Source organism: Leucoraja erinacea, chromosome 37 (assembly GCF_028641065.1).
Source record: "Leucoraja erinacea ecotype New England chromosome 37, Leri_hhj_1, whole genome shotgun sequence".
Lineage (NCBI taxonomy): Eukaryota > Metazoa > Chordata > Chondrichthyes > Rajiformes > Rajidae > Leucoraja > Leucoraja erinaceus.
Genome location: NC_073413.1, coordinates 9,456,139 through 9,473,049, shown reverse-complemented (window position 1 = coordinate 9,473,049; position 16,911 = coordinate 9,456,139). Strand labels below are relative to the sequence as shown.

At 49.6% G+C, this 16,911-nt stretch overlaps 1 protein-coding gene across 2 annotated transcripts; it reads left to right on the top strand.

Annotated features, from left to right (window-relative positions):
- The first annotated feature begins 1,320 nt into the window (after positions 1 to 1,320).
- Positions 1,321 to 16,530, top strand: LOC129713933 (cytochrome P450 2J6-like). 2 transcript variants are annotated; one of them, XM_055663343.1, is made up of 10 exons: positions 1,321 to 1,658; positions 5,192 to 5,354; positions 8,116 to 8,268; positions 9,741 to 9,901; positions 11,800 to 11,973; positions 12,363 to 12,504; positions 13,080 to 13,267; positions 14,911 to 15,052; positions 15,657 to 15,916; positions 16,399 to 16,530. In XM_055663343.1, the coding sequence occupies exons 1-9, from the start codon at positions 1,443 to 1,445 to the stop codon at positions 15,905 to 15,907; spliced, it is 1,590 nt and encodes a 529-aa protein (XP_055519318.1). In that variant the 5' UTR covers positions 1,321 to 1,442; the 3' UTR covers positions 15,908 to 15,916; positions 16,399 to 16,530. The 2 variants fall into 2 exon arrangements, with proteins under 2 accessions (XP_055519318.1, XP_055519316.1); XM_055663341.1 differs by having other exon boundaries at positions 15,657 to 16,530.
- The last annotated feature ends 381 nt before the right edge of the window (positions 16,531 to 16,911 follow it).

Below are 16,911 nucleotides of genomic sequence, written 5' to 3'. Positions count from 1 at the left end.
ACACAGGATCCCACCCATCCCCTGCACAAGTCTTTCCAACTTCTGCCATCAGGCCGTCGATATAAAGTCCCCCTATCCAAGAAATCATCCACAAAAACTCATTCATACCCATTGCCATAAACAGCTTAAATAAAAAATGAACAGTGGACAAATTAACCCTGACGCATTGTCGCTTTACACGTAGCCACAACTTTTATCTTGACTATTTTTACAGTTTTTAATCTTTATATTTGCTTTTAAGATCGACACACACTGTGAGTGTGCTCGCAGAAATCTGTGCTGTATGACTGCTTATCAGTACATTGTCCTGTCTGTATGTTGACCCACGTCAAAGAAGATTTTCTGTTATGCCAGACAATAAAGTTTTCTGAATCTGAATCTGAACCAGGGGCCACAGTTTAAGAATAAGGGGTAAGCCATTTAGAACGGGGACGAGGAAACACTTTTTCTCACAGAGTGGTGAGTCTGTGGAATTCTCTGCCTCAGAGGGTGGTGGAGGCAGGTTCTCTGGATGCTTTCAAGAGAGAGTTAGATGGGGCTCTTAAAAATAGCGGAGTCAGGGGATATGGGGAGAAGGCAGGAACGGGGCACTGATTAACCATATAACCATATAACAATACAGCACGGAAACAGGCCATCTCGGCCCTACAAGTCCGTGCCGAACAACTTTTTTCCCTTAGTCCCACCTGCCTGCACTCATACCATAACCCTCCATTCCCTTCTCATCCATATGCCTATCCAATTTATTTTTAAATGATACCAATGAACCTGCCTCCACCACTTCCACTGGAAGCTCATTCCACACCGCTACCACTCTCTGAGTAAAGAAGCTCCCCCTCATGTTACCCCTAAACTTCTGTCTCTTAATTCTGAAGTCATGTCCTCTTGTTTGAATCTTCCCTATTCTCAAAGGGAAAAGCTGGTCCACATCAACTCTGTTTATCCCTCTCATAATTTCAAAGACCTCTATCAAGTCCCCCCTTAACCTTCTGCGCTCCAGAGAATAAAGACCTAACTTATTCAACCTTTCTCTGTAACTTAGTTGTTGAAACCCAGGCAACATTCTAGTATGTTGGGGATGATCAGCCATGATCATACTGAATGGCGGTGCTGGCTCGAAGGGCCGAATGGCCTACTCCTGCACCTATTGTCTATTGTCTATAAACCAGCATCTGCAGTTGCTTCTTACACACTCCAGACCTGTGGGTCAGAGGTAGTTGAATAAATGTGAAATATCTCGCTGCACTTTGAGCTGGAGTTGCACAACCCCCAACACAAAGAATGTGCTATCAAAATGAGGAAGTACAAAAACATAATTATACAGGGAACACAGCAGGAACAAGTCTCCACCTACCTGCTGTCGGATCCAATAGTCCAGACATCACAAGCTCTCAGGCCGAGAGTGGGGATAGTTGGTGGATCTATAGACGTGTTCCTCTGGAATGGGAGGTGTGAGATGGATATTGGAGTTGCTCCCTCTTCAATGGTTGCATTGCCTGGACCTGCCCACCTTCCTTGTCTTCCTGGTGGTCTTCCTTGGGCTGGCGGCCCTGAGGAGGAGCTGGGTGGTCCGTCATCTCCCCCCTGGACCGCCCATGTGGAGCCTGGCCGCTAACGTCTTCCTCGGGTCCAAGGCACCCCATCTGGCCATGACAGAGGTAAGCAGATACCTTCTCCTTTGTAAACCTTAAACCAGGCTCTCCTTGTTTGCCTCGACAGATAGGGGGGAGGGGGAGAGAGGGGGAGAGGAGGGGGGGAAGGGGGGGGGAGGGGGGAGGGGAGGGGGGGGGAGGGGGAGAGAGGGGGAGAGAGGGGGGGAGAGGGGGAGAGAGGGAGAGAGGGGGAGGGGGAGAGGGGGAGAGGGAGAGAGGAAGGGAGGAGAGCGAGGGAGAGAGAGGGGGAGAGGGGGAGAGAGGGAGAGGGCAGAGAGAGATACAGGGAGGGAGAGAGGGGGAGAGGGGGGGAGAGAGAGAGAGAGAGACCAGTGATTGCCCATTCACACTAGTTCTGTAATATCGCATTCTCATCCACTCCCTATACACCAAGAGACATTCACCGAGGGCCAACTAACCCGCACGACTTTTGGGATGTGGGAGGAAACCGGAGCACCCGGAGGAATCCCACGCAGGCACGGGGAGAACGTGCAAACTCCACACAGACAGCACACAGCACCCGGGGTCAGGATCAAACCCGGTCCTCCGGGGCTGGGAAGCAGCACCTCTACCTCAGAGGTTACGGGGAGAAGGCAGGAGAATGGGGCTGGGAGGGAAAGATACATCAGCCATGATTGAATGGCAGAGTAGAATTGATGGGCCGAATGGCCCAATTCTGCTCTTAGAACGCGACCTTCCTTGCACACTAAAACTACCCTACACACACTAGAGATAATTCACATTTACACCGCCAATTAACCTATAAACCTGCACGTCTTTGGAGTGTGGGAGGAAACTGAAGATCTCAGAGAAAACCTACGCAAGTCACGGGGAGAACGTGCAAACTCCGTACAGACAGCGTCCGTAGTCAGGATCGAACCCGGGTCACTGGCGTAACGCCACCGTGCCTCCAGAATGTTTCCAGCATTATTCTTGTTTGAATTAAATATAATTGTGACTCAGTTTAATATTATCCCACTCACATAGAGCTGGCTGTTTAACAGGTTCCACAACTTTACAATTAATAATAGGTTACACACGACCACAAAGCAAAACTTGCTGGTAACATCTATCACAGAACCATTCCAATGCATCCATTCACAGTCATTCCCATTGTCCAATCCTCCCTCCCCCTTCTTCTCACTGACTGACAACTAACTGGGGAGGCACGGTGGCGCAGCGGTAGAGTTGCTGCCTCACAGGCACGGGTTCGATCCTGACCACGGGTACTTGTCTGTACGGAGTTTGTACGCTCTCCCCATGACCTGTGTGGGTTTTCTCTGGGATCTCCGGTTTCCTCCCACACTCCAAAGATGTACAGGTTTGAGGGTGTTAGTTAGTGTGTGTTAGTGTGTGTGTGTGTTAGTTAGTGTGTGTTAGTGTTAGTGTGTGTGTATGTGTGTGTGTGTTTGTGTGTGTGTGTGACTGTGTGTGTGTGTGTTAGTGTGTGTGTGTGTGTGTGTGTTTGTGTGTGTGTGTGTGTTAGTTAGTGTGTGTTAGTGTGTGTGTGTGTTAGTATGTGTGTGTGTGTTAGTGTGTGTGTATGTGTGTGTGTGTATGTGCGCACTAGTGTGTGAGTTAGTTAGTGTGTGTTAGTTAGTGTGTGTTAGTTAGTGTGTGTTAGTTAGTGTGTGTTAGTTAGTGTGTGTTAGTTAGTGCATGTTAGTTAGTGTGTGTGTATGTGTGTGTGTGTGTATGTGCGCGCTAGTGTGTGAGTGTGTGTTAGTTAGTGTGTGTTAGTTAGTGTGTGTTAGTTAGTGTGTGTGTATGTGTGTGCGTATATGTGTGTGCGTATGTGCGCGCTAGTGTGTGAGTGTGCAGGACGGCCATTAGAGCCAAAACTGGCGGCCAGCATTAACCACCTATCCAACAAGCCCCTACAGGAGCAGGTGGTTAATGAGGTCTTAGAGCAATATTCGGCCCTTGAGAATTGCACCTCGCTCAAAGTGCCGGCTGTCAACAGCCAAATCTGGGGGCACGTTGGGCCAAATATAAGCAATCAAGAGCTAAAACTTCAGCGGATCCTCAGGCTCCTGACGTCAGCCATCACTTTGTTTAAGAGGGAACTGCAGATGCTGGAGAATCGAAGGTTACACAAAAAAAGCTGGAGGAACTCAGCGGGTGCAGCAGCATCTATGGAGCGAAGGAAATAGGCAACGTTTCGGGGAAACGTTGCCTATTTCCTTCGCTCCATAGATGCTGCTGCACCCGCTGAGTTCCTCCAGCTTTTTTTGTGTAACCTCAGCCATCACTTTTTTTGCTCGTTCTGTGGATGGGGTGGAAATGACCACGAATCAGCAGGATACACTCGCACTGCTGTGTAATACTCAATTTGAAATTAATAACCTCCGCAAGGAGATTATAAGACCTGCCCTCAACCCGAAATTCGCGGGTTTGTGCAAAACGCCGACCATCGAGCCAGAAACCGTGCTCTTCGGCAAGGACCTCACCAAGAAAGTTAAAGACATGGAGGAGGATTCCAAAAGCATTCGTGTCTCATGAGGGCAGCTAGTGTGTGTGAGCAAAGCCACTAAACCCAAGTGGTGTTGTGTTTGTGGTGCCGCGTAGTGAGTGTGTGTGTGTGTGTGTGTGTGTGTGTGTGTGTGTGTGTGTGTGTGTGAGTGTGTGTGTGTGTGTGTGTGTGTGTGTGTGTGTGTGTGTGTGTGCGCTGTGAGTGTGTGTGTGTGTGTGTGTGTTTTGTGTGCGCGCTAGTGAGTGTGTGTGTGTGTGTGTGTGTGTGTGTGTGTGTGTGTGTGTGTGTGTGTGTGTATGTGTGCGCTAGTGTGTGTGTGTGTGTGTGTGTGTGTGTGTGTGTGTGCTAGTGTGTGTGTGTGTGTGTACTAGTGCGTGTGTGTGTGTGTGTGTGTGTGTGTGTGTGTGCGCGCTAGTGTGTGTGTGTGTGTGTGTGTGCTAGTGTGTTAGTGTGTGGGTCAACATGGACTCGGTGGGCCAAAGGGCCTGTTTCTGCACTGTATCTCTAAACTAAGCTATAAATAGACACAAAACGCTGGAGTAATTCACCGGGACAGGCAGCATCTTGGAGAGAAGGAATGGGTGACATTTTGGGTCGAGACCCATCTTCAGACTAACCTAAAGTCAGGGTCACACCATGGCCACTCCCTCTTCTCCCCTCTCCCATCGGGCAAAAGGTACAGAAGTGTGAAAACGCACCCCTCCAGATTCAGGGACAGTTTCTTCCCAGCTGTGATCAGGCAACTGAACCATCCTACCACAACAATGAGAACAGTGGCTATCTACCTCTTTAATGACCCTCGGACTATCCTTGATCGGACTTTGCCGGCTTTATCTTGCACTAAACGTTATTCCCTTTGTCGTGCATCTGCACTCTGTAAATGGACCGAATGTAATCATGTATTGTCTTTCTGCTGACTGGGTAGCAGGCAGCAAAATTGCTTTTCACTGTACCTCGGTACACGTGACAATAAACTGGGCTGCAACTAAACTGAACTGAGGCAGCTTGCAGGAGCCTTTGCAGAATTCCACACTCATTCTCTTCCTTTTATCGATCCCTGTTCAAGCTTTCCCAACAGTACGGGAACATCCTGACCTGTTACATCTTCTGCATGCCTGTGGTTGTACTCAACGGATTCCAGATCGTTCAAGAGGCCCTCGTCCAACATGGAAGAGAATTTGCTGATCGCCCCTATATTCCACTACTGGAAGACCTCACGAAAGGCCAAGGTAATATGCTCTGAGTTTTACTCCACGTCCTCGCTTACATCTCCAAGTTTGTGGATGACACAAAGCTGGGTGGCAGTGTGAGCCGCGAGGAGGATGCTATGAGGCTGCAGGGTGACTTAGACAGGTTGGGCGAGTTGGCAGATGCATGGCAGATGCAGCATAATGCGGATAAATGTGAGGTTATCTACGTTGGTGGCAAGTACAGGAAGGCAGATTATTATCTGAATGGTGTCAGATGAGGAGAAGGGGAGGTGCAACGAGGCCTGGGTGTGCTTGTACATCAGTGACTGAAAGTAAGCATGCAGGTACAGCAGGCAGTGAAGAAAGCTAATGGCATGTAGGCCTTCGTTGCGAGAGGATTTAAGTTGAGGAGCAAGGAGGTCCTACTGCAGTTGTACACGGCCCTGGCGAGATCGCACCTGGCACATTGTGTGCAATTTTGGTCTCCTAATTTGAGGAAGGACATTCTTGCTATTGAGGGAGTGCAGCGTAGGTTCGCCAGGTTAATTCCCAGGATGGCGGGACTGACATATGATGAAAGAACGGGTTTTCTTCAAACTAAGAGTCGGGGGAGAGAGAACCTCGAGGTATGTAAAGGTACAAAGAACAAAGATATGAAAATCAAAGCCAGCACTGATGATCAAGGAAAAAAAACTGGCATTGAAAAAAAAAAACATGGCCTCCCTTGATCAGTATTACTGGCTTTGATTTGTTCTACTTAATTCCACAGATCCACCACCCTCTTGCTGTTATGTTAATTAGTCTCTCTAAATTACACTTAGTGCATCGGGAGTGGATGCAAAAGTGGGGCAACATAGAATTGGTGCGTTCAAGAAGGAACTGCAGATGCTGGAAAATCGAAGGTAGACAAAAAATGCTGGAGAAACTCAGCGGGTGAGGCAGCATCTATGGAGCGAAGGAAAGGCAACGTAGGCCGAAACGTTTCGGGCCTGAAACGGTTTCGGCCTATTTTTCCTTCGCTCCATAGATGCTGCCTCACCCGCTGAGTTTCTCCAAGCACTTGTCCACCATAGAATTAGTGTGAATCGGTGATCGGTGTCCGGTGGGCGGCGCGACTCTGGTCAGCAACGGCCTCTGCAGTCTGTCCGCGTTTTATTATTTTCTGTCTGTGTTTTTATGTAGTTTTTGTTATTTTTTGTTGGGGTGTGTGTGATGGGGGGCGGGGATGGGGTGGGAGGGGGGGGAGTCCCATTTTAAATCTCTCCCTGCACGGGAGACCCGACCTTTTCTCGTCGGGTTTCGCGTTGTCAATTTACGGAGCAACGAGGAGCGGCCTCCAATGTGGAAGAGACCGGGGATTCTGGTGCTACAACTCACCGTCGCCGTCGCGGGGCTGGCCGAGTCCGGAGCGGGTGGAGCGGTGGAGGAGCGCTGCTGCTGCTGCTGCTGCTGCGACCCGACCGGAGAGTCGGAGGCTCCAACGGCAGGTCTGTGGACGGCGGCACCGGGAGCCCGCAGGTCCCTGGAGGGAGACCGCTTTTCAGGGCTCTCGCAATGGCGACTTCCCCCGCCCGAGTTGCGGGGTCGAAGAGCTCCTGGAGCGGGGCCTACATCACTGCCCCGCGCGGCTTGGAATGGCCGCGGGACTCTGCAAGCGCACGCCGGGGGCTCCAACACCAAGACCCGGTGTGCGACCTCGCACCACCCGGCGTGGCTTTAATGGCCGCGGGACAATCGCCATCGCCAGCCGGGGGCTTTGACTTTGACTCTGACATGGGGGGGGGAGAGTGCAGTGGAGAGATAAGTTAATTGGCCTTCCATCACAGCGATGTGATGGATATTTATGTCAATTATGTTGTGTCTTGGGTCTATGTGTTTGTAATGTATGGCTGCAGAAACGGCATTTCGTTTGGACCTCAAGGGGTCCAAATGACAATTAAATGTATCTTGTATCTTGTATCTTGTATCTTGATCGATGGATAGCATGGACTTGGCAGGCTGAAGGGCCTGTTTCCATGCTGCAGGTCTAAAAACACAATCAACTCAATTCTTCGGTCTCCACCCGAAATGTCTCCAAAGATGCTTCCCGACCCACTGAATTACTCCAGCATTGTGTCTATATTTAGAGATACAGCGCAGTAACAGACGCTTCAGATCAACGAGTCCCCGCCAACATCGACCACCCCGTAAACTAGTTCCATCCTACGCACTTGGGACAATTTTACGGAGCTACAAACCTGCACTTCTTCGCAACGTGGGAGGAAACCGGAGCACCTGGAGAAAACCCACGTGGTCACGTGGTCACAGGGAAAACATGCAAACTCCGTACAGACAGCACCCGTGGTCAGGATCGAACCCGGGTGTCTGTCGCTGTGAGGCAGCAGCTCTACCACTGTGCCACTGTGCCACCCCTGGACTATCGTAGGTATAAACCAGCATCTGCAGTTCTTTGTTTCTGCATTTTGGGCAACAGTCCTTTCAGCCTGAAGATGGCTTCCAACCCAAAGTATCACTTGTCCATGTTCTCCAGCGATGCTGCCTCTGACCCTCTGAGTTACTCCAGCACCCTTTGCCTGGCATGCGACATATCAGATGCTGGAATCTTGACCAAAAACAATGCGCTGTAGGAACTCGGCAGGTCAGGCAGCATCTACAATGACCGAAGAAGGGCTCGACCCAAAACGTCGTCCAGCCATTCCCTCCACAGTTGCTGCGAGTTCCTCCAGCAACTGCAATCTCCCTGTGCCAGTATTGATATTGATATTGAGACCCTGATTTTCCTTTTTCTCTTTCCAACCAGGCATCGTTTTTGCCCACTACGGGAGGTCCTGGAAGAAGCAGCGTAGGTTTGTACTGACGGTGCTGAGAAATTTTGGTTTGGGCAAAATCCCCTTTGAAGAGAAAATTCTGGAAGAGGTCCAGTATTTGACTAAAGTCTTCAAAGCATCAGAAGGTAAGTGCTTGAGAACGAGTGGGCAGTGGTAGAGATGCTACCTCACAGCGCCAGGGAACCGCGTTCGATCCCAACTACGGGTGCTGCGATGCTGCCTGTCCCGCTGAGTTACTCCAGCATTTTGTGTCTGTCTTCAACTTATATTCTCATGCTTCTTAACTGGGGATGGGAGTGGGGGGGGGGGTGTTGATTAACCCTTATTCAAGACTCAAGAGAGTTTATAGTCATATGTCCGAGATAGGACTATGAAATTCTTGCTTTGTTTCAGCACAACAGAATATTGCAGGCATGACTACAGAATAGATCAGTGTGTCCATATACCAATGAATATATATATACATACACCCATAAATAAACAGATAAAGTGCAATGGGCTATTAATGATCAGAGTTTTGTTTGAGTTGCGTTTAATAGCCTGATGGCTGTGGGGAAGTAGCTATTCATGAACCTGGATGGTGCAGATTTCAGGCTCCTGTACCTTCTACCTGAAGGCAGCGGGGAGATGAGTGTGTGGCCAGGATGGTGTGGGTCCTTGATGATGCTGCCAGCCTTTTTGAGGCAGCGATTCATCCATGCCATTTATAATCCCCTCTACACATACGTGCATGACACCCATTACATGGTATTACGGTACTACACCGCTTTACACTAGCAAGGTCAGTGTAATCCTCTCTCACACAAGACGCGGCGAGCTGCATGTGAATGGCTGGCAGCTTAAATGTTCCCGACTGCTTATGGAATAAAGACTGATCTTTCACTATGTGTGTGTTGTTGTGGATCATTCACAAACAGGAGGGAAAAAACAAAGGAGGACACAGCATGGGATACTTTGTAACTTTGTCACTGTCCTTTATGTGGCCACAAAGAATATCACTGTGACTTGTCACCAAATCTGAGGAAGGACATTATTGCCATAGAGGGAGTACAGAGAAGGTTCACCAGACTGATTCCTGGGATGTCAGGACTTTCATATGAAGAAAGACTGGATAGACTCGGCTTGTACCTGCTAGAATTTAGGAGATTGAGAGGGGATCTTAGAGAAACTTACAAAATTCTTAAGGGGTTGGACAGGCTTGATGCAGGAAGATTGTTCCCGATGTTGGGGAAGTCCAGGACAAGGGGTCACAGTTTAAGGATAAGGGGGAAATCCTTTAAGACCGAGATGAGAAAAACATTTTTCACACAGAGAGTGGTGAATCTCTGGAACTCTCTGCCACAGAAGGTAATTGAGGCCACAGTTCATTGGCTATATTTAAGAGGGAGTTAGATGTGGCCCTTGTGGCGAAAGGGATCAGGGGGTATGGAGAGAAGGCAGGGATGGGATACTGAGTTGGATGATCAGCCATGATCATATTGAATGGTGGTGCAGGCTCGAAGGGCCGAATGGCCTACTCCTGCACCTATTTTCTATGTTTCTAAGTATGTGACAACGAAGTGTTCATTCATTCATTCAACCTCTGTCCTTGGCACAGGTCGACCTTTCAACCCGGGTGCTAAGATCGCCAGCGCCGTTTCCAACGTGATCTGCTCCGTCGTCATGGGCAAACGCTTCCACTACGAAGATAAGACATTCACAAGGCTGATGGAACTGTTTGAGGAGAGCCTGGTGCTTCAGACTACTGTCTGGGCGATGGTGAGACAGTGCCCAGACACGGGTGACCTGAACGGACCGCGATTAAAATGATGGTCTATAGTTTCAGTTTACAGATACGGCGTGGAAAACAGGTCCCGAGGCCCGCGCGGGCCAACGATCACCCCGTATACTAGTTCAATCCTACACACGCACACACAATGGCACAATAGTAGAGCTTACAGCGCCAGAGACCCGGGTTCGATCCTGACAACGGGCGCTGTCTGTACGTTCTCCCTGTGACCGCGCGGATTTTCCCCGGGTGCTCCGGTTTCCTCCAACATTCCAGAGATGTGCAGGTTTGTAGGCTGATTGGCTCGGTACAGTTGTAAATCGCCCCTCGTGTGTGTTGGAGAGTGTTAGCGCACGGGGGTGATCGCTGGTTGGCGTGGGCTTGGAGGGCCGAAGGGCCTATTTCCACGCTGTATCTCAAAAGCCTAAAGTCTAAAGACAATCTACCGTGGGCAATTAACCCACAAACCAGCCATCTTTGCGACGTTGGAAGAAACCGGAGCACCTGGAGGAAACCCACGGAGGAAACCCACGCAGTTACAGGGAGAAGGAACAAACTCTGTACAGACAGCACCCGTAGTCAGGATCGAACCCGGGTCTCTGGCGCTGTGAGGCAGCAACTCTACCGCTACACCTGTGGATGTATATGTTCTGTAAAATATATCTTCACGGTGAAATGCAGAGCCATCCATCTGGATATTAGTTTCTCCAACTACAAATAACTCTTTCATCCCCTCCCTCTCCCCACCCAAGTCGTGGTAACCATTACACTGATGTCCCGTTGATTTCCATTATCTTTGCGATTCATTATCACCTATCCCACAGCCAACAATGGAGCATTGTGGGCTCCACCTTTCTTGATCATCGCCGCTTCTTTTGCATATCTTCCATTCATTTCTCCCTTTACCACCTATCTCTCTTGTTCCCCTCTCCCCTGACTCTCAGTCCGAAGAAGGGTAAATAAATGAGTGAATACGTTACAGTCACATTTGACAAGTTGCAGTCAAATCCTTTGCTTGCACAATAGACAATAAGTGTAGGAGTAGGCCATTCGGCCCTTCGACCCAGCACCGCCATTCAATGTGATCATGGCTGATCATCCCCATCAGTACCTCGTTCCTGCCTTCTCCCCATATCCCCTGACTCCGCTATCTTTAAGAACCCTTTCTAGCTCTCTCGTGAAAGTATCCAGAGAACCGGCCTCCACCGCCCTCTGAGGCAGAGAATTCCACAGACTCACCACTCTCTGTGAGAAAAAGTGTTTCCTCGTCTCCGTTCTATATGGCTCACCCCTTATTCTTAAACTGTGTGTGACCCCTGGTTCTGGACTCCCCCAACATCAGGAACATGTTTCCTGCCTCTAGCGTGTCCAAGCCCTTAACAATCTTACATGTTTCAATGAGATGCCCTCTCATCCTTCTAAACTCCAGAGTGTACAAGCCCAGCCGCTCCGCATTCTCTCAGCACAACCAAGGTATGCAAATAGTTGCCACATAAAGGGCGATAACAATGTATCAAAGTACCCCGCTGGCCGGGTCCCCCCTTTGCTCCCCCCCTTCCCCACGGCGACCCCCCCACGCTGTGACATCCCCCCGGCAGCGACGTCCTCACTTCTACGTGGTCCGCCAACGTCTGCCAGTCGGTACCATCATCGACCGCCGTGCCCACCTCTCCACCATCTCTGCGCTGGTTGAAGGTGAGAGGGGAAAGATTTAATAGGGATCCATTAAATCCCACCCGAAACGTCACCCGTTCCTTTTCCCCGCAGAGACACTGCCTTACCCACAGAATCACTCCAGCTTTTCGTGTGTGCGTCTTCGATTTAACCCTGCATTTGCAGTTCCTTCCTGCACACGCACGTCGGGTAATCGTCTTGTTCTTCCTGCCAGTTGTACTGTGTGGTGCCCTTCTTCCGACATTTTCCTGGACCCCATCAGAGGATATTCAAGAACCAGCGCTCCCTTGAAGCCACCCTTCAGATCTTCATCAACCAACACCAGGAGACTTTGAGCGGTGAAACCATCCGAGATTTTATTGATGCGTACCTGCTGGAGATGGAAAAGGTGGGCCCAAAAATTGAATTATTCCAGCCTGTAGGCAATAAAATGTACAATAATACAATATACAATATTTATTCAATGTCATTTGAATCTCAGCGTCACCTATCCATGCTCCCCAGAGATGCTGACTAACCCGCTGAGTCCACACCTGGAGCATTGAGTACAGTTTTGATTTCATTGGCTATATTTAAGAGGGAGTTAGATGTGGCCCTTGTGGCTAAAGGGATCAGGGGGTATGGAGAGAAGGCAGGGATGGGATACTGAGTTGGATGATCAGCCATGATCATATTGGATGGCGGTGCAGGCTCGAAGGGCCGAATGGCCTCTACTCCTGCACCTATTGTCTATGTAAAGCAGCATCTGCGGCTCCTTCCTTTTTGTTGTGTTTGCAGGAAGAGGGATCTCAGACATCCTGCATGACGGAGGGAAACCTACTCAATAACGTTACTGACCTGTTCCTCGCTGGCACCGAAACGACCACAACCACTCTCCAGTGGGGTATGCTAATCATGATGGCTTACCCCGACGTACAAGGTAAAAGGGCCGGCAACGGTGGCCCAGCGGGTAGAGTCGCTGCCTCACAACGCCAGGGTCCCGGGTTCGATCCTGACTACGGGTGCTGTCTGTACGTTCTCCCCGTGACGTTCTCCCACACTCCCAAGCAGGTTAATTAGCCGCTCCCACACTCCCAATCCGGTTTGCTCCCACACTCCCAATCAGGATAGTGCTCGTGTATGCGGATCACTGATCAACACGGAGTCAATGTTTCTGTATCTCTAAACCAAACTCAACTCACCGGTAAAACAAATTGAAAATTGTCCCTAAAGTGTGCGTATGATAGTGCTCTTGGACACGGGGTGATCAATAGTCGACGTTGACCTGTTGATCGAAGGGCCTGCTTCCACACTATCTCTAAATTCTAAACTATCTCTAAAGTTGACAAGTCTAAAGTCTTAAATGAAGGCTTTTTCTGCATACAGTTTGGATGGGGCGAGGAGGTCACAAGCATGTCAATTGTAGTGGCTGGAACATCCAGCCCTAATAATCAATATTGCTGCCAGAGGGACAGGTTGTCCTTGTTCTGTAATCAATGGCTTCGTTTTCCACAGAGAGGTGCCAGCGGGAGATAGCCGAGGTGGTCGGGTGGTCCCGTGCCGCGAGCATGGAGGACGGGCCCAACATGCCATACCTCAGCGCCGTCATCCACGAGCTCCAGAGGTTTGGCAACATCTTGCCGTTGGCCGTAGGACACACGGTCCTCGAGGACGTTACCTTCCGGGGATACCGGCTGGAGAAGGTGACCTTTGCTTTCATGACCCCCCCCAGTCCCACTTCAGGTCCGAACCAAGCAAGGATCAGGGGGGTGGGGGTGGGGGGGAGTATCTAGTCACGCAGGGACATAGCCCCCCTGAAAGTGGCATCACAGCTAGATAGGAAGTGTTGCTGGGCAGAGGGATATATGAGTCTATATACCACCACCAGCTGCATTTATTTTCTACATTTGACAAATTTCAATAATCTTCGAAGGACGTTGGTGTTATTTCTTGGTCAATTAACGTGGGACAGCGTAGTGTTGCTGCCTCACAGCGCCAGAGACCCAGGTTCCATCCTGACTACGGGTGCTGTCTGTACGGAGTTTGCACGTTCTCGCCGTGACATGCGTGGGTTTTCTCCGAGCTCTTCGGTTTCCCCCCACTCTCCAAAAAAACGCACTGGTTTGTAGGTTAATTGGCTTGGTGTAAATGTCAAGTCCACAGGGAGCCAGTGGAGAGAGGCCAGGATCGGGGTGATGTGGTCCCTTTTTCGGGTGCCCGTCAGGAGTCTCGCTGCGGCGTTTTGGACCAGTTGCAGGCGGGACAGGGAAGATTGGCTGATGCCAGTGTAAAGGGTGTTGCAGTAATCCAGGCGGGAGGAGGCGATAAATGTGTGGATGATCTTTTCCAGGTCATCAAAGTGGAGGAATGGTTTTATTTTAGCTATCGTCCGGAGCTGAAAGAAGCTAGCTTTTACCATGGTATTGACTTGGCTGTCAAATTTCAATGCTGAGTCAAATATCACGCCAATGTTTTTGACGTGAGGTTTGAGTAATAGAAACATAGAAACATAGAAATTAGGTGCAGGAGTAGGCCATTCGGCCCTTCGAGCCTGCACCGCCATTCAATATGATCATGGCTGATCATCCAACTCAGTATCCTGTACCTGCCTTCTCTCCATACCCTCTGATCCCCTTAGCCACAAGGGTCACATCTAACTCCCTCTTAAATATAGCCAATGAACTGGCCTCGACTACCCTCTGCGGCAGAGAGTTCCAGAGATTCACCACTCTCTGTGTGAAAAAAGTTCTTCTCATCTCGGTTTTAAAGGATTTCCCCCTTATCCTTAAGGTGTGACCCCTTCTCCTGGACTTCCCCAACATCGGGAACAATCTTCCTGCATCTAGCCTGTCCAACCCCTTAAGAATTTTATAAGTTTCTATAAGATCCCCTCTCAATCTCCTAAATTCTAGAGAGTATAAACCAAGTCTATCCAGTCTTTCTTCATAAGACAGTCCTGACATCCCAGGAATCAGTCTGGTGAACCTTCTCTGCACTCCATCTATGGCAATAATGTCCTTCCTCAGATTTGGGGTAATGCTTCCAAGGCTGCCTGCTATCGTTTTGATCGACTCCGAGGGGCTGAGAAGGATGACCTCAGACTTACTCTCGTTTAGTTGGAGGAAGTTCTGGGCCATCCAACACTTTATATCCTCGAGGCAATGAATAAGGTTGTAGATTTGTATATATCCCTAGTGTGTGTAGGGTAGTGTTAGCGTGCAGGTATCGCTGGTCGGTGCAGACTCGATGGGCAGAAGGGCCTGCTTCCGCGCTGTTTCTCTAAACTTGTGCATTGGGTAAAACGTCATAGTAACACAAATATTTGATGCTTGATATTTTATTGTAGAAAACAATGGTCATCATAAACCTGTCATCGGTTTTAATGGATGAAACACAGTGGAAGTACCCAAAAGAATTCAATCCAGAGAACTTTCTGAACGAGAAGGGGGAATTTTTCCAGCCGGACGCATTTGTTCCATTTTCAATGGGTGAGTAACTAAACCAGCGTGTTGGAATTAGAGGTTCCACCCAGTGTTACATTAATTTAACCTTCATTCAGGGGCGGCACGGTGGCGCAGCGGTTGCGTTGCTGCCTCACAGCGCCAGAGACCCAGGTTTGATCCTGACTACGGGTGCTGTCTGTACGGAGTTTGTACGTTCACCATAATGATCTGTGTGTGTGACTCTGTGTGTGACTCTGTGTGTGACTCTGTGTGTGCCTGTGCGTGTGCGCCTGTGTGTGCGCCTGTGTGTGTGCGCCTGCGTGTGTGCCTGTGTGTGTGCGCCTGCGTGTGTGTGCCTGTGTCTGTGTCTGTGTGTGTGTGTGAGTGCGTGTGTGTGCACATGTGTGTCTGTGTGTGTGTGTGGGTGTGTGTGTGTGTGTGTGTGTGTGTGTCTGTGTGTGTGTGTGCCTGTGTGCGTGTGTCTGTGTGTGTGTGTGTGTGTGCATGTGTGTGTGTGCGTGTGCGTGTGTGTGTGTGCGTGTGTGCGTGTGTGCGTGTGTGTGTGTGTGCGTGTGTGCGTGCCTCCTGGGATAAAGTTCTAACGTATCGTTCCGTAATTCTCACGCCCTGGTCAACTTGACTCCTCCAGGACTGCGAGCTTGCCCAGGAGAGAAGCTGGCCAAGATGGAGCTCTTCCTGTTCTTCACCTCCCTGCTTCGTGACTTTGAGTTTTACTGGCCCGACCCGGCCACCACTCCCAGCCTGCAGCCCGTGTACAAGATCACGCTCAGACCACGGCCATACAAGCTGGGGATAAGGTGCAGAAAGTCTCCCGATAATGGGGAGATACTTCCAACTGACACTCGAGATGGCTTCTGGGACAACGCTGGATTGGAATAGAGACTTCCTATAACCATATAAACCATATAACAATTACAGCACGGAAACAGGCCATCTCGACCCTTCTAGTCCGTGCCAAACACATAATCTCCCCTAGTCCCATCTACCTGCGCTCAGACCATAACCCTCTATTCCCTTCCCATCCATATAACTATCCAATTTATTTTTAAATGATAAAAACGAACCTGCCTCCACCACCTTCACTGGAAGCTCATTCCACATCGCTACCACTCTCTGAGTAAAGAAGTTCCCCCTCATGTTACCCCTAAACTTCAGTCCCTTAATTCTCATGTCATGTCCCCTTGTTTGAATCTTCCCTACTCTCAGTGGGAAAAGCTTTTCCATGTCAACTCTGTCTATCCCTCTCATCATTTTAAAAACCTCTATCAAGTCCCCCCTTAACCTTCTGCGCTCCAAAGAATAAAGCCCTAACTTTCTCTGTAACTTAGTTGCTGAAACCCAGGCAACATTCTAGTAAAATTCTAGTTCCTCTCGTCTACCTGTCCCAGCCGACCCTGTAGACTGTCTAGAAAAGTCTCAGACCGATTCTCTACCTTTCCTTCACAATGCATTGCAAGATAATCATGCCACTTGGTCAGTAAATTGTGTCGAATGAGTAGGATGGAACTGGTGTACGAGTGATCTTGGTCAGCACGGCCTCGGTGGGCCGAAGGGCCAGTTTCCATGCTGTAAAACCAAACTTAAACTACCTGTCCCACCTGACTTGGCCAAGCCTTGGACTAATTCTTACCTTCAGGGCCTCTTGGTGTGCGATTTGTCAAAGACTTGCAACACAGTGGTGCTGCAGGTGGAGAGTGTCTTGCAGCACCAGAGACCCAGGTTCCATCCTGACCGCAGACCTCGGGAGCTGTCTTTACCGAGTTTATACGTTCTTCCCCGTGACATGCGTGGGTTTTGGACAATAGACAATAGGTGCAGGAGTAGGCATTCGAGCCAGCACCACCATTCAATGTGATCATGGCTGATCATCCCCAATCAGTACC

Bases quoted from the DNA above. Each gene is read 5' to 3' on its own strand.
- LOC129713933 (XM_055663343.1), top strand. From the start codon at position 1,443: ATGGGAGGTGTGAGATGGATATTGGAGTTGCTCCCTCTTCAATGGTTG. The intron at 1,659-5,191 runs GTAAGCAGATAC...TCCCTGTTCAAG, and splicing joins CCCATCTGGCCATGACAGAG to CTTTCCCAACAGTACGGGAA. The intron at 8,269-9,740 runs GTAAGTGCTTGA...TCCTTGGCACAG, and splicing joins AGTCTTCAAAGCATCAGAAG to GTCGACCTTTCAACCCGGGT.